A 17,979-nucleotide genomic window follows, 5' to 3' on the forward strand; every position below is an offset into this window, starting at 1 on the left:
GGGACTACGTATCAAAGTGCCCTATAGTTAGAGATCCAATAAGAGGTTGTGTATTTCATGACCCTCACAATGACCTGCACTAGGGGTGCACAGAGTTGTCCACCTGACAGTAGAGACCCAATCACAACCCCAAACACCCATAGAAAGTATACTTCTATGTTTCTCGTTACCCAATCACAGTCCCACATAGGTTTTCTTAGTTTGCCACGTAGTATGATGTCAATGATGATGAGTTTTTAGTACATAAGTGTGTTTTTTATGAAATTCTTTGAGATCTTACTGCAAGACATCCGGTGATGTCTGTTGTACTCCATGTTTTCGATAATTGTTATTAAAACAGCCAACATCTTTGCCAAATTCCTGAGTCCGTTTTATTATTGATGTTTGAGTAATTTCTGCATCCCCATCCACCCTGCAGAGTGTTACCTCATCTTAAAGGACCTCCAGGTCCAGCTTCTTGTTACTTTAGAGAAGTGGAGCTTTGGTCACAGTTCTCAGAGGATATATCTGGCAGGGGCAAAAGCTACAAAGCACTCGCTTTGGGGAGGCACAGCTCTGACGCAGCAGCAACGTGTGCCAGAGCTATGGATAACAGGGCTTCAGGAACCCTGGGCAACATTGCCGAATGCCTCGACACCACAGGCTGAAAGCAGCATGAGGGAAGGTCTAGACCATGGACCCGGGTTCTGGTTGTCAGGTCATAAAAGGAAGGTTTTTATAGCTGCACGGAAGTGTATGAGGGAAACAGTACTCCTATTTAGAGTGAGGGTGTCAAGGTGTTGTAGGAATATGAACCAACCACAGAGAAGTGTGTGCCACCGATGCTCTTTCAGTGGTAGAGGGGAAGCGCTGCAGAATGGCATCCGTTTAGAACATAGCCCTAATCGGATGGTATTTGAGGATTTCGTGGTGAATGTACTGAAGGGCATGGCCATTTAGGCATTTTGACATTCAGAATTCATATTTTGAACTTATTCCTGGGCCCCACTTCTAGCCAATGTAGGCTTCTCACTTGAGTCGTGACTGATAGAGATCCAGGTTCCTTCCTCCTTCGTTCTGGACGTTTTGCAGCCGTTGTATTTGGCGCGATAGGAGCCACGCCTCCAGGGCACTACGAGAGCCCCGTCAGGAATCCATTATGGCCCAGAATTTGCCATGGCTTTCTAGGGGAACATACGGAAACATGTTTTATAGCAGCTGCATTTTAAAGAATGAGCTTTAAAATGCATGGTTAATTTCAGTGTTAAGACTCACGGACGCATTCCAGAAAGGAGCAAGGTTCCTCCCTATGGTGAGGATGCACACCTGTTTCTTAAGGAAGGTTAGTGCCGGGCAGTGAGGTGTTCGGGCCTTATTACCAGGACGTGGTCCCCTGTGTTCTTCAGGGTTTGGTGCTCTTCTGAGAGTCAATGGGCTCAGTCCCTTGGTGACTGGACAGAAAAAGTGATGTTGCCAGGAGTGAAATTTAGGAGGGGCACAGAGGGGGCCCCCAGACAAAAGTAACGGGGCCACAGACAAAAGTAGCGGGGGCGTCTATAAAAGGGCAATGTGTGACGTCTGAAGCACACCTGCAGAGAATCTTTTGTGCACACCAACTACCACACCCCTTTTGTGCACCTCCCCTCCCATCAGAATGTAGGCACTAAACCATTAAGTCACTAATGACCCATCATTAGCGGTTTCGTAGACTAAATTCGGATTGGAGGGGCTGCTCTTGGCTTCAGGGTGACTTAACAGCTCTTCGTTGTTGTGCGGCAGCATTGATTGCGGCCCTGTGTGTGTGCCAGCAGACACAACACTGCAGACAGTGCAGAGAAAGTGGCCCAGCTGAGGTAGGGGGGCATAAGGGTGCCCCAGGATTTCAAAGGAGGGACCCAGGCCACCCCCCAACCCCTCCCTAGGGACGCCACTGGATAGAAATGGTTGATTTGACCAAAGTCATACAGGCACATGCGTATTTCATCAGCACAGAGAGGTACTATGAAGAGGTTTATCCTTTGCGCGTCCATCAGGGGTCTGTCGGAAGTGTTATGAAGTGGACGAGAGAAGGATAAGTTTGCAAACCCTTTCCAGGCCCTGGACTGGGCGGAGAGATGAAGCTCCCCACTCCCTCACTCTGTTCCCTCTTGGAGAGGAAGGCCGGGCACACCAGGCTGATGACCTGCTGCAGACCCCTGTGGCCGATGCAATCTCTGCAGCAGGAGGACCCCTGAGACTGCAGTGCAGATGCGTGGGGCAGCTTGTGTGTGTCCCCAAGACTGCACGTATGTTATGTTGTGTGATTTGATATGTGTGTAGCGCCTATTGCTATTATCATGGAAGTCCCTTTGAAATCAAGGATTCTATGCTGAGCTCGCCACTGAACGCAATCATTGCATTAGTCTCTCCTGACTGTTATCTCCAGAAATGCTAGATTTCATAATCTTCTCTCTATGCATTCATATTGTTGGACCGACAACTGTATAAGCTACCAAATTGCTTTGCGTGCCACTATATTGTTGGCATCACATGAGAACGAGGTTTTGTATTGTTCTGTGTGTAATTTCATGTAATTGTGTTGTGACTTCCGTTTGTGGGAAGAATGGGATACACTTCACACTTTTAAAACGTACTTTGGTCGCCTGTGATCTGCATCACTCCTATTGTATTGCACATGTAAGACATCTGCGTCTTGGGCAAAGTGCTGCAATTAATTATTATTTGTTCTAAACTAGAAAGAAAGCGGTTTTTCTTTCAAGTGTCAGAGTGATTGTGCAAAGCTGAGACACGTTTCGGCGTCTTGATCAGGAGGGAGCAGGTTAGACAGACTTTAGTGCAATGAGGGCTAGATTTGTGAGCACAAATAGGAATGAATTCATATGAATTATTTTAGCTCACGTTTTCTCAGCTTTTTATAGTGTATTCTGACAGTGTTATTGATGAACTTGCTAATTGTTGATGTATTTTTAATTAGTGTGTATGCAGATGTGTTATTTAATGGAAATGTATTATTTACAAATACAGTATTGATTGAGTGATAATGTTGCAGGGGTGGTCTCGGACAGCTATTTGGGGCACCCATCATAGACGGTTCTCGTTTTCATAACTTAGTCTCAACTGATTAAAAATAAAAGAAATAGTTAATTTGTGTATATTATTTTTGAATGCCCAGTCCACTTTAAAATGAAGGAAAACACCTAATGTGCTACGCCGCGCGCACCAGTCGTGCTTGATTCTAGATGTATGGCGTTTGTTAAACTGATGTAAAGGAAATTAGTAACCCGGCGAGAGCGAAGCAGAATGCAACAAGCATTCTGATTGGCTCTCGCCAGGTCCCTACCCGGCCGGGAATCCCTCTGTCGGGATTCCATGGCCTTTGTCCCCGGCGGGGGGCGTGGCAGCCCCTCAGCCAATGAGGAGGCTCGAAGCGGGGCCATTCCCGCTCCGAGCCTCCCCGCGGCTGAGAGGCTACCTTCACCCCCCGCCGGGGACTCGGGTAAATCTTTTTAATTTTTATTTTTTAATCCCTTCCCTCCCTCCCACCCACCCCCCCTAACTTACCTTCTTGGTCCTACGTCCCCGGCGGGGGACGAGGGAACCCTCCAGCCGTGTGGAGACTCGGAGGGGCCATTACCTATGGGCCCAGGGATCATTACCTGAGTCGGTAATGGCCCTGACGCTCGGGTTCTATTGCTTAAATAGTAAATTGAACAATTCTCAATTTTGGTCGAATAGAAACTATGCATTTGAAGTAGAGTCTGTATGAGGGCAACTATTGGTGCAATAACAGGCGAGGGCCTGCATGTACCCTCCTACTACATCAAAGTGGCGGCCCAGCAATAATGAGTGCGAGGGCACGAGCCTGCCACCCACTATGGAAGAGCCAAAGCCGGCCCAGTGAAAACTTGAGCGCTCCCTTAGCTACATTGGACAGTTGAGGAAGCACTCCTGGGACGACTGTGTTGTTAGGGAACACGGTTTCACCTAGCGTTCAGACAGATATACATGCCCAAAGAACAATGCAAGGGCGGGAGTGATTTTCGTCCTAGCCCTACCCTGTCTGTTATCTGCGCCTGCTGGAACATTGGTGGCAAAAAATGCTGTCATATCTCAAGGCGTTAGGAGGGATTGGACAGTGTCTTCCTGGTGCTCCCCCGTGTATATCTGGAAACAGGACTCAGGAAGAGGTGTTTGATTGACACCACCTCCTACTGCTCCCTAGTTCGCACCTGCAGGTTGTTGCAGGGAAGGCCAACCGAAGCAGCAGTGTTAGAGGGAGTATGGAGCCAAGACAAGCTGTAGAGTGCATGCAGCATACACATGTTCTCTTACTATGGCAATGTTGGCAATATGGCGAAAGCACACATGAAGTTGTTCTTCCGTTGGGACACTGGCACAACTAGCATGGGCATGCTTTCCACAACGACTTTACTGGCACTGTAGGCAAAGCAAATAAGAGTGGGTTCTTACTTGGAGACATTGGCATGTATCGACACAGCCAGAATGGACATGTCTTCTTACAGTGGCAATGCTAGCATTATAGGGCAAAGGCAGGGAGCATGCAAATGGCTTCTTACACAGAAAAAGCGTTATGAGACAGGTTTGGGGCAGCCAGTAGGTGACCTCAACCCAGGGCTTTCCACCCAAACAAGTGAGGGTGGTAACTTATGCTCCAGCAGCTTGCAAGTACCCCACCCCCCACTCCTCCTTATGCACCCCAACATAATGATTGCACACCTTCTCGGAAACGAAGCACAAGAAGCACGCTCGGCTATCCTCAGCAGTTATGGTTAATTTAGAGAGAGATGTTATGAGGGCCTGAGGCTTGGTGAGGCCAAGCAGTAGGAAAGTAATCTATGCTACAAAAGGCCATGACATATGAACATGTGACAGAATGTGAGTATGTGATTTGTTGTAAGGAAAGACACTCTCGATGGGCCGTGCACACCTTTTCCTCGTTGCGTGAATGAGGATTGGAGGCGCATCCACTGGACCCCCTTTCTATGGATGCTGGGATTTTCCTTGGGAATTCTCTGTAGCATCGTTCATTGTAAGGAATGTCGAGGTCGCGATATTGCAAACCCCTCTTTCAGTCAATCGCAGTCATGTGTTAAGTTTCGCAAAACGCAACCTTGACACGTGATTGCAATCGTTTGCTTGTGCTGTTGTGTCAGATTGCGGGGCCCTCCAGTGGTTCCTTAGACCAAGCGCTCGTCACGCGGCAGTTAGTATTGCTATAGTTCAATAGGTGGCCGCGCGCTGTTTATTTCTCGTCTCCGTGTATCCGTATTTCATATTTTACACGTAGAAATGAAAGTAGGATAGTGCTCAAAACATGTTAGCTCTACTGCGCAGGCGCAGATGGAACGACTGCGCTCTTTCCAAAGCATTGAAGTAGTTTAGAGGCTCGCGTTATGGTCCTTCGACTCAAGTTCAGATGTTGGAAGAAATCGTACCAACTGTCGGAACATGTCGCTCAACCATGACATGAGCAAGCATTGACAAAGCCAACTCTATTGGCCTTTCCTCCCTTGGGCACAGCAGAGAGAGAAGGGCTGCTCAGCCCAGGCAATGCTGCCACGGAAAAGGAGTATTGCTGCGTCCATGCAGTCACCAGTCCCAGTACCTTTCAGTGTTCACTGTCTATTGCACGCTGGTGTCCACGCATTCATAGCATTATCCTTTCCTACCACGACACCACACCACTGTATCCTCTGGAATGAAGACCCCAGGACTCCTTTTAAAAGAAGTGTTCCCCGTTGTTACCACGGCACATGACCAGAGGACGCATTTATGTGATCACGTGAATAGTGTGAATAAATATAGGAAAACGTCAGCCCGCCCCCCCCCCCGCTCAACAGTTGTCCAATGCCTCCCATCTATTTTACATCATTTGAGCATGAGCAGCAAGGAGGGGAGGGCCCGCCACCCAGAGCCCTGGTATGCCGCCCGGACCCCTTAACATTGGTGATGAAGATAGGATCATTCTCCAGCAACATCGGCCTCTCTCCCATCGTCGAACACCCCTATGGTGCACAGCAAACTAAGGAAAAGCTTGCGAAGGGCCAACAAAGAAAAGGGGCGGATACCCCTTTATAACAGGCAGGCTCCTTGCTACAGGAAGCACCCAGCCCCTGCAGAAGGACGTCTGCCAGAGTTACGAGGAAAGGATTTAGTTTTCCACCCACCCAACAAACAGGGCAGAGCATGGGCAAGGCCTGGTCGTTGTTGCAGGACCGCAAGGCGGTGTGGCGGTGTTTGGGTGACCAAGCACAAGAGACGGACTCCGGATGAGCCAGGAGAAAGCCGGAAGGGTCTTCGCTCTTCTCAGACCAGCGCCTCTAGGGAGTCTACGTGGCAGGGGCGTCTGGTGATAACAATAAGGGCTCAGCTTCCCCCAAAGAAACTGCGCTCTCCCAGCCCAGGAAACCCTGCAAGGGCATGGAGGCACAGACACAAAGGGTTGGGAGAGTTGTGCCTATGGTGGACTTTGTGGAAAGAAAGGGGGAAGCAGGTTGTTGGACACGGAGCAGTTGCTGCATCTTCAGAGCTATTTTCACTAATGTGTGCAGTGTGGTTTTTATGATGTTGTGAAATAAATCTGCAGCCTTTTTATGCCAAAAACCAGACAAGGCTCATTCTGCACTTTTCTGGTGGAGAGGAGGAATGAGCATGTACAATATTATGGGTCCACATGGACAGATGCACGGGTTATTTGTTGCATGTGTTTTTTTAGTTAACGTAGAGCACTGTGTAAATAGTAACGGGTGATATGTTTCTATGATACTATTTAGAGACCATGGTTAAATGCACGCCCTCTCCTGGATATGTGGGAGCCGGCCTCCACGAGTGACAGTTGCCATTGGCAAAGCATTGCCATTAAGAAATGCCTCTTCCCAGAGTGTTCCCGTCAGCATCACTGAATAGAGCAGCATTAGCGTAGGACCTGATGTGCCTTGCAGACAGGCAGGCCTGAGGCGCACACAAAGGAATGTTGGGTGCAGTCCAAGAAGTGTTTCAGAAGCTGGCCGATGGGTATCAGCACCCGAGCACATATCTGAAGGGATACCAAGAATAGCAAGACTCTCTCAGCGCCGCGCTTACGGATGACGCGCATGGGGGCATGCAGGGGAAGCTGCCTTCACGCTGCGCGTCAGCGCTTCAGGACCTTGAGGTGAGGGGCTCCTCATCCGTCAGAAGCACTAACCTGCCTGGCAAACGCCAGTGTAAAGTAGACGTGGATGGAAGTGTTGCAGTGTCGGGATTCGCGTCCCACTGCCAAGGAATGGCGGTTACGTTAGTGTCTCCAAAGGGAGAGGGTGCGACGAAAGAGTGTTGATAATAATGTGTCAAATGATATACATCAGCTAAGTAAAATTCTCTAATTATAGTGATCTACGCCACTGCCCTTTCCTTGCCTACTTTTGTTTGATCATATCAGATGTTTGGGTTGCAGTGACCAGGAAGGAGGAAAAGAAGAGGGTGGTTTATTTAATTATTGGGCATTTATAAGGCACCTATACACCATGATTGACGGCTGTGCTGAGATTCGTTAACGACAAAAGGGCATTAGGCCACGACAAAACAGTGAGGGTGGTGGATGAGTGAGGGTGGTGGTTGGGTGAGGGTGGTGGTTAGGGAGACCAGAGAATATTTATTGTTTCGTACAGTACTAGCTGTGAACGCTAGGTGGCACCCAAAACCAAAGGAAGCCAAGCCCTGAAGTGAGCGGCAGTACACCCTCTTTGTACAATGCCGTTTCACAGCGGGCCGGTTCGGTGCAGCAGTCTATTCGGTGCGCCCTATTTGGCGCAAGAGCCTTTCTGGAGCGGGCTATTAAGCACGAGTGACATTTGGGCGTGGCTGACATTGAAGCCACGTCTAAACTCCCTCACGCCAAATTCAAAAGCATCATTCTTTGCAAATGCAGCACGTTGAGAGGTACTGTCCCTGTTAGCCTTTTGCCTTTGCAAAGAATGATCCGCCTCTCCCATGAATGAAAGGCTGTGGCTGGATGGAAGAGAAAAAAAGCTCAGACGGATGGAAGCAGAGAGGCAGGCAAAGGGGGAGAGCGGTAGGTGATGGAAGGTGGGAGCTAGGAGGGGAAAGAAAGTAGCTAGAGAGGCAGGGCTGAAGGCCAAGGAGAAGTAACCATTACAAAAACATTTTTAAAGTAGTGTGCTTCCCTGAGCAACGGTGGCGAAATATGTAATTTTAAAACAAAATGTTAATTAAAATATTGAATTACGGTGGTGAAATATGTAACTTGTGTACATTGAAATTACTGGAGGAGTTTGGCCCCACAGTCTGGCGTGCCATGGTTCGAGGCTGAGCTAAACCTTTATTTTTTTTTAAATGTGCAAAACATTCCATTATTTTTAGTTTAGCCACGGACCAGGGGACACGCAAGTCTCTGTGGCGGATCTCTTAACCACAAGGCCAAATCACTCTTGTAGTTTTACATATTTCCCCAGAGACTAGGAGTGTAATGTAACCCTGCTGCCATGTCTGGATGGTTCCCTCTCTTGCATTTATGTGAAAGTGCAGGTAAACTGTGTATACGATGGTGAGCGAGCGTGAATGAAGGAGGCAGCCGACATCCAAACACACCTTACACAAACCCCCAAAGAGGGCAAGAGAAATTCTGCACAGGACCTGTTGCTCAATGTCTCTGTATAGGACACATGAGCAAAAGGTAGAACTGCCTCCTTTCAACTCCATTCTTCGAAGTATGGGAATGTCCTGCTACGTGTCTCACAGGTCCAGGGCATTTATTACAGTGACCGGCATCAAACACTGTACATATATATGTAAGAAATGCATCTGCAGAATTATCAATTTTCGGCATCCCTTGCCCCAAAACTTACCGGCAGCAAAACGTTCCCACGCCAAAGTGGACGTGCCAATATCGGCATGCCAAAATGTCCCTTGTGCCAAAGCAGTCATGCCGAATCGGCATGTGACGAACTGGCTGCGCCAATACGTCCTGCTCCGGTGAGGTGAACTTGCGCTTGCACAAGGATCGTACAAACATATTGGGCCTCATTACGAGTTAGGCGGTAAGTAGTAAAATTGGCGGTAACTGAGTTACCGCCAATTTTACCACTGCGCCAAATTATGAGTTTTGGTTTTGAGTGGTGGATTTACCTCCAGCAAAACTCTGGCGGTAAATGTTCCCACTCAAGGCAAAAGAATCGGCAGAATTGGCGGAATTACTGCAGCAGTCATTCCGCCGTGGTAATTCGGCTAAAAAAGCCCCATTGGGTCCAATGGACCCAAAATAAATGGGGAATTACAACACCACAACCTCTTGTAATCAGGCAGAAATTCCGCCTGACCCAGTGGCGGAAACTGTAATTCCTCAGGGCTATTTTTTGGAGGATTTACCTCTGAATTTCCACCTAACTCGTAATGAGGCCTATTGATGTTTAAATTCAGACCCCTAATTCTGGGCCAGCACTAGAGGCAAGTCAGTGGTGGCTGGTTTGTGAGGACAACAGTAAGGGGTGTAAAAGGCAGTTCAATTATTTCCAAGTACTAAGTACCCTTTTTTCCAAAGCTGAAGTCAATTTCTGAAGCTGGTACATGCCATCCAACTGAAGAGGGTACGTGCCAACAGGTTTGAGGATGGCCTGATTTTCCTTTCATTAGAGCGCGCAGGCGGTAGTTAGGGGAAGGAGTTTGAACACGACAAACTAAGCAGAAAGGGCATAATACGCAGGGCTCAGGTCGAGGGTGCACGTGGGTGGACGGCATCCCCCACTTGTTTCAGGCGTTCCCACACTTTTTTCAGAGGGTAGCTCGATATGCTAATTTCTGGTGACGCCATATTCAATTGGTATGTTAATGTGTGCCCCCACTTATTATTTATATTTGGACCTGACCGCTGATAATACGAGGCTACAGGCGTCGTCATTTCCCACATTTTTCATGAAATAAAATCCAAATAGCCCTTTTTGCTCTAGAAAATGCCTGCTTTGGATTTGCCCGGATAGGCAGGGTGCATGCCAAGCTTCATTGCGCGCGACATGGTACATACGCGTATTTTATTCACAGTGGTCGCTAGTGTTGGGGAGGAGGTCCTGCTAGTGGCAGGTTGGGCCACACAGTCCTGGGGTAGGAGGGTGGTGCCACTGTGGCGGTGCCTGTTGGGAGTCACCTGATAGGACCCAGATTGCTGGGACTCAGGTAGTGGCCAGTATATGGTCTTTGCAGGCAGCACAGTCCCCCGGGGTAGGTTGGTGCCTTAGAGACCCTAGTCAGCCAATGCCACTGGGCCAACCTGCGGGCGTGGTGGTGTACTGGTGCAGATGAGAGTCAGGTGAATGTACGGTCAGTTACAGAGCGTGTGCGCGTGTGCATGTGTCATTTGCTTTCAATGGGTCAAAAGAGTCGGGCTGGACAGCAGCACTGTGATTCTACTTTCTATTAGAATGCTTTTCATTTTGGTTTTTTACAATCATTTGAAACCCACAAGCTGATGGATGGTGCTGCATGCAGAGGCATAGACAGGGTAAGGCGGCCTGAGCGGGCACGGCCCACCCAAAATGTGTAAATGCCCACTCAGCAGCGCTGCTAGACAATCCTGGCTATGCCCCTGGCTGCATGCGCTCTTCTTTCAGGTAGTGTCCCATCCACTCCTTTTAGCCCCCCTGTAACACTGCAGAGCAAACCCAATACATTCATATCAGTCTCGAGTCTATCTCTAAATGGAGCAGAGCAGCCCAGCTCCAGAGCAGAAGCTCCCCTGCTCCTGCTTGACCTTGCCGGGCCTCATCGTCCTAGGCACAGTGGACCCAGAACCCAAAACTGAGCACAGCCCCCTTCGCTTAGGGACTCTGGGTGAGGACACTCGGCCTGGTCAAGCACAGGGGTGCCGCTTTCACAAATGTACAAGGAAGCGAGCAGGTTAATAATGTCAGGAGCAGAAGAATGAGGGGGTCCTGGTGCTTACCTAGCTTCTTAGCGACGGCGGCGTCGTGCTCAGCGTCCAGGAGGCCAAAGCCCACGCCTTTATCCTCCAGGACTTGGGCTGCTAACTGGGAAGAAAAGGAGACAAGGAGAGAAGGAGGAAGGGTGAGAGAGAAGAACGTTTCCAAGAGGCGAACAAGCAAAGGGCAGACTTCTTTTCTTAACATTCTCTAGTCTCTGATAGGTTTGGGGAAGCACTCTGTACACCCCTGTTCCCACAGCCAGACATGTTCTGCTACCAGTGCTTCCCCCCCGTTTCTCCATGTTTAAAACCCCACCCAAGCCCCTCCCCACCAGATTTAAACCCTTACTCCACTCCCGGATATACATACACTTTTTAAATGTCAGTATTTTTTCGATGTTTTTCATTCGCTTAAATTTAATTCTTTCTTTTTTATTCGGTATAATCACTGGATATTCCAAATCACCTTTGAAACATGGAAATAAAACATTCTGAAAGTGCAAATGCAGGCTTCACGATGAAAGGTTTCGCTGTTCAATACATGACATCAAGCTCTAGTAGGACGCATACAATTGGACTTCCCATTATATTGAAGTGGAGCTGTTGGAATAGCGAGAAGAAATGACTTGGCATCTCTGACTCCAGGACACAGCGCCTCTTTCAGCTAGCGCTTCACAGTTCATCTGCATATTTTTGCGTACAGAAACAAACATGGGGGCCCGATTTACAAAAGCGTTTGAAACTGGTGCAATCCCATTGAAAAACACTTGTAAATCCGGCCCAGGGACTTAGTGCAGGTGTTCAATCAGTATTTGCGGAGCGTAGAGCCAAGGGCCAGCTAGCGTATGTATGTGTGTTTACTAGTCCGGGAGAGTAGGGAGTATATGTCTTTCACCCACCAATCAAGCAGCTACACATCCTTCCTTCCCTGACTCGGGCTCTTCATCTCTGGGCCTTATTCTGGTTCCATGTCAGTGTTCCTCCATTTCCCATTTTTACGACTCCCTGGGCATTTTTTCGGGTTTTTTCGCTCATTTTACACGGTTTCGAATTGTATTAGTTGGGTGTTCCATCCCCTGCAACTCCCCTTGCCTCCAACCCTTCCCTTCATTCGATGTACCCCCTTTTTACCTGTTTTTTCCAATGTTTGACATTTTCCTAACTTTACTTACCGTTCCATACCAACCACCTATATAGGTTGTTTTGTTTTTCTGAATGCAAGCCCCCACATCTCTATCATCAATCCCCTTAAAGAGGCAGACGAAATACTTTCACATGCAATTCCAACTCGACTGCACAAAAAACGTGTGCGTGTACTGCAGTTGTTTGCAGTCACCCAGTGGTTCACCCTCGAATCGCTTCCAGCCAGGAGCTTTCATTGTTTTTCTAAAAAGCATCCCAGCTTAGACAGAGCAGTTTGATAACGAATATGGCTCTGCCGGCTAATACTCCAGGAATACCCAAAGATTTCCTGCAGGAAACGGGGCAACTCGGCAGATGTGATCAATGTACTGGCATTGCCGCCCATCTCTAACAGCACCAGGACTCCACTGGCAGAGCGATGAGGGCATGAGATGGTGGAGAACCCCCCGTAATCAGGATTTGCTACCCAGTTCAGGAGCCATTTATGGACTATAGGCAACAGTTGGCATGGAAACCCTTTACCTTAGAAACAGGAAAAGGAGAATCAAAATGGCCAGAGGTGGCATTCACTAATATATATTGATTGTTGGCATTGAGGCTAATGCTGTAGATCGTTGGAAGCTACCACGGATTGTGTTGGCTGGATACCACCAGACAGCATCATGGGACAGACAGAAGGGATGTCTCAAAATGTAAGAGCAAAGACAGAGCTAAAGACTAAGCACAGTTTGACTTCTTTCAGCAAGCAGCCAAATTGACTTGATCTGTTGCCAATATCTTGGCATGCCGCCCCCCCACATACACACCCCAGCCAAAGAGGGACAATTGGAAAAGTGCTCTGTTGGTCTGTGGTGGCTGCTCCTTGGCATCCTTGGCAGACGGTGCCGCTTACAGTGCTCATCCACATACGCGGGCATCTATGCCACCTTAACTTGGGCAGACTTTCTGAGGCATAAAATAAGCATATTCCCATCTTTCTCAATTATAATATAAACCATTTTGTGTTTTCACTTGCTATATTTGACATAGTCAGAGGAATTTTGGCGTGACACAAAAACAAAAGGAGTGGCCATGACTGACCCCAGCCTGTGGAAGGGTGATAATCACTGTGTCTGAAAGCACCTGTGTTAGCCCCACTGGTCTTTCGAAGTCTCTGGCCAGAACATCCTGTTTCTGTATGGATGGTCAAAGATGGATAGACCCCCTGATCCTCACTTTCAAAGAGAAAGCCAAAGCAACAGGTCTCCCACCCCCTACAGAAATCACAGGCAGATCTCCCTTAGGCACTGCTTCAAATCCAGACTCTCCTTAAACCCCTCCTGATTTGCCAAAACTGCAGGGACTTGAGGGAAGCGCGGGTCATCAACTGACTGCACTTCCACCAGTAGTAGCCAACCTACCGAGAAAAACAATGGCGAACTTTGGCCCATAATGTCGAGCCAGTAAGTGCATGTGGATAGCATTTAGATCCTGGCAAAGCTCCACGGCAGTGGCACTGCTGGTCCTGCTTTGAAATGGCCAAAGCCCCCTGGACCACGCATTCAAGTAACTGACAATTGGAAGCAGCACAAACGCTTCCAATGGACTCCACCAGAAACCGAGGCCTTGTGGGGGGGGGAGAGGGGCTCACGAATTGGGAGGAATTTTTTTGTGGAAAAAGCATCTTCAGGTGTTAGCACCTCTGCCGGCGGTGCTGTACACAATGTGCACTGGTGCAGATGGTATTTATAGAATAGCTCAGAGGAATTCTGGAAGTCCCACCCCTGCCAGAGTAAGCTTAAAAGGTATTTTTCTATTTTTTGTCATTCCATCCTCACCTTAAATGTGAGGGTGGGAATGGAAAAAGCACAGTGGTGGTTCGTGCTAGTAACGTGCATTTGTCTCTCTACAGAAGAGGGTGAATACTGACCCTTTCAGGCAGTACATGGCAAACGTGGCGAAAGATGGCACCTCTGATATTTCCCTCCCTTACTAAGCTCCATTGTAAAAAAAAAAGTGTTTACTGCAATGAAGTGAAGCGCTTGCCCTTCCCTTCCATACAATAGAAAAAGTCCCAAGAAATGCTAGAGCCACTTTGAAATGTTTCCCGCCACCTCTGGGAGGAAGTAAAAATAGGTGTATTTTCCTCAGAACGTCTGCCTACAATCCCACTGGTAGTAGTTTGCGGAACCCTGAATGGGGCAACAGTGAGATCGGTAGTATTTGACAAATATCACCAATTCTATCACTGCGGCCCAGTGCGTTATAATGATCCCCTAATTCTTTACAGCATTAATAGTCACTGGAACCTCAAAATGTAATATTTCAAAACCAGAGTTGAACACCTTTCGATCCCTGACTGTGTGATTTCACTTCTCTAGTGATCACTTTACTAGTGGATGACTTCTCTGGTGTACCACTTCTCTAGTGGATCACTTCTCTGGTGTATCTCTTCTCTGGTGGATCACTTCTCTAGTAGATCATACCTCCAGCGGATCTGACTCTCCCTTTCTCTGGTGGGAAGTTGCCCTCCTCGCAGTCCTATCCAGCTGCCTTCACCAAGGTCCCTCTATGGATCTCCGAACCTTCCAACTTCTCCGGATGAGTCGCCTTCCTCGCAATATGCGGCAGGAATGGCGGCCAATGTTTTGGGAGCCTCTACTGGACTCACTACGGGTATGGGCCAATCTGCCTTCAGAAGACTTCTCATAGGTGCGCCTCCTCATTGCCCTTGGCTTCTAGTGCCCTCTGCCCCCGGGATGCCTTCTGATTGTTTGATGCTACCCACCTGGAATGTTCTAGATCTCTAAACACGTACAAGTGCAATGAAAGGACACTCATCTCAAGACCTCTCCAAGTGTTCCCAGGGTGCGCACTGTGGTGCGACTAGTGCCCTTGGGGCACACGTGCAGCCCCATTCCTTAGCCGTCCCGGATTTTGTGTCTCGTGGTGGCAGAATTGTGCGGTGCTCTTGAACACATTTTGCAAAGGCCCCAGATCGGTTCGGTGTTAAACCTCTGGCTGCCCAGTAAGGCTCTGAGGCAATTTGGTGCTGGTCTAGGGCAGCCATATGATTAAGGATGGCAGAGTGCACGCACAAGTGCATACGGGAACGAGTGGGCCCATTCATAAGCCCCCACTGCAAGCCTTGCACTGCACAGCAGGGCATCATCTAGCGCAGCCTAATGACACATATCGCAGCTTGCCAGCGATTCCCTGGCACTGGTCTGCGTTCCAGTGGTGGCACCGTGAAATTGCAGGCTGGGGGGTATTTGAGACACTGATGCATGCCATGGGAGAGCTGCAGCTGGTCGCTGTTACATGGGCACACCGGAGTTAACAGGCCCCCACACCACCGGAGATGGGGGAACATTTAACACCGTCGGTCACCTTACTCCCAAAATAGTTCTTTGGTGGGCTGCATGTCATCCTATTAGTAGTCTCTGCTAAGCCACCCGAGCCGCTCTCCTTTCCCACCACACCATCTGCACTCCTGCGGGTGTAGGTTTTTCCCTGAGTTTGCACTTCACGCTGAAATCCAAGATGCAGAGGCCACCAGTAGAGCATGCCAAGCCCTCCTCACCTCTGCGCCGTCCATCTAGCCACCCTTGCCCTCTCCTCTTCGCACGAGTTTAGTCCAGCTGGACATTCCAAGAGTTGGCCAAAGATAGCTCCCTCTAGGTGGCAGCGTGCGGGACATGTGGAGGAGACCGGCAGCGCGAGGGGCATGTGGAGGAAGGAACAGCGGCAGCCCTCGGGGCATGTGGAGGAAGGAACGGCGGCAGCACGCGGGGCATGTGGAGGAAGGAACAGCGGCAGCACGCAGGGCATGTGAAGGAAGGAATAGCGGCAGTGCGCGGGGCATGTGGAGGAAGCAACAGTGGCAGCGCGCGGGGCATGTGAAGGAAGGAACAGCGGCAGTGCGCGGGGCATGTGGAGGAAGCAACAGTGGCAGCGCGCGGGGCATGTGAAGGAAGGAACAGCGGCAGTGCGCGGGGCATGTGGAGGAAGCAACAGTGGCAGCGCGCGGGGCATGTGAAGGAAGGAACAGCGGCAGTGTGCGGGGCATGTGGAGGAAGCAACAGTGGCAGCGCGCGGGGCATGTGGAGGAAGGAACCGGATCCTGTGATTTATCTTCAGTGTGTGGGGCCACATCACTCTGAGCAAGACTTGCACATGCAGAGCAAGCAGCGTAGTGCGCTGTGCATCCATAACGTGCACGTTGGGCGCGGCCTCACCTTTAGGTGCTCCAGGAGCGTTATGAATTATGAGCAGACGAGACTTACGTGTTTCATGGCAGTGCCAGCTTCTCACACTGGTATATCCATACCCCCACATGCAATCCACTCTCTCTCTATGTGCCCCACACCCCTCACTTTGACAATCAGTGTGCTCAGGCTCATCCCGCTGTCTGCCCATGTGTACTAAGTACCTTACATTTCCCGTCCCTGTGTACCAAGCTCATCCCACTGTCTGCCCACGTGTACAAAGTACCTTTCATTGCATGCCCCTGTGTACCAGGCTCATCCCACTGTCTGCCATGTGTACCAAGTACCTTTCATTGATTGGCCCTGTGAACCAAGCTCATCCCGCTGTCGGCCCATGGGTACCAAGTACCTTTCATTGCCTGCCCCTGTGTACCAGGCACACCCCACTGTCTGCCTTGTGCACCAAGTACCTTGCATTTCCTGCCCTTGTGTACCAGGGCTCATCCCACTGTCTGCACATGGGTACCAAGTACCTTTCATTGCCTGCCCCAGTGTACCGGGCTCATCCCACTGTCTGCCATCTGTACCAAGTACCTTGCATTTCCTGCCCTTGTGTACCAGGCTCATCCCACTGTCTGCATTGTGTACCAAGTACCTTGCATTTCCTGCCCTTGTGTGCCAAGGCTCATCCCACTGTCTGCACATGTGTACCAAGTACCTTTCATTGCCTGTCCCTGTGTACCAGTCTCATCCTGCTGTCAGCCCATGTGTACCAGGCTCATCCCACTGTCTGCCATGTGTACCAAGTACCTTTCCTTGCCTGCCCCATGTGTACCGGGCTCATCCTGCTCTCTGCCTATGTGTACCAAGTACCTTTCATTGCCTGCCCCTGTGTATCGGGCTCATCCCGCTGGCTCATCCCACTGTCTGCACATGTGTACCAAGTACCTTTCATTGCCTGCCCCTGTGTATCGGGCTCATCCCGCTGGCTCATCCCACTGTCTGCACATGTGTACCAAGTACCTTTCAATGCCTGCCCCTGTGTACCAAGCCCATCCCACTGTCAGCCCATGTGTACCAGGTACCTTTCATTGCCTGCCCCTGTGTACCAGGATCAACCCACTGTCTGCCCATGTGTACCAGGTACCTTTCATTGTCTGCCCCTGTGTACCAGGCTCATCCCGCTGTCTGACCATGTGTACCAAGTACCTTTCATTGCCTGCCCCTGTGTACCAGGATCAACCCACTGTCTGCCCATGTGTACCAGGTACCTTTCATTGCCTGCCCCTGTGTTCCGGGCTCATCCCGCTGTCTGGCCATGTGTACAAAGTACCTTTCAATGCCTGCCCCTGTGTACCAAGCCCATCCCACTGTCAGCCCATGTGTACCAGGTACCTTTCATTGCCTGCCCCTGTGTACCAGGATCAACCCACTGTCTGCCCATGTATACCAGGTACCTTTCATTGTCTGCCCCTGTGTACCAGGCTCATCCCGCTGTCTGACCATGTGTACCAAGTACCTTTCATTGCCTGCCCCTGTGTACCAGGATCAACCCACTGTCTGCCCATGTGTACCAGGTACCTTTCATTGCCTGCCCCTGTGTTCCGGGCTCATCCCGCTGTCTGGCCATGTGTACCAATACATTTCATTACCTGCTCCTATGTACTGGGCTCATCCCACTGTCTGCCCATGTGTACCAAGTACCTTTCATTGATTGCCCCTGTGTACCGGGCTCAT

The 17,979-nt window shown here is 49.7% G+C and overlaps 1 protein-coding gene across 1 annotated transcript in view; it reads right to left on the reverse strand.

Moving 5' to 3' along the window:
* The window catches only part of CASQ1 (calsequestrin 1), a 200,012-nt gene that overhangs the window by 162,209 nt on the left and 19,824 nt on the right, over positions 1 to 17,979 (reverse strand). Inside the window, exon 2 of the mRNA XM_069635437.1 lies at positions 10,934 to 11,018. Within this exon, the coding sequence (XP_069491538.1) occupies positions 10,934 to 11,018 (85 nt within the window). The remainder of the gene's footprint in view (positions 1 to 10,933; positions 11,019 to 17,979) is intronic.

Source organism: Ambystoma mexicanum, chromosome 1q (genome assembly GCF_040938575.1).
Source record: "Ambystoma mexicanum isolate Mex_15411 chromosome 1q, UKY_AmexF1_1, whole genome shotgun sequence".
Taxonomy (NCBI): Eukaryota; Metazoa; Chordata; class Amphibia; order Caudata; family Ambystomatidae; genus Ambystoma; species Ambystoma mexicanum.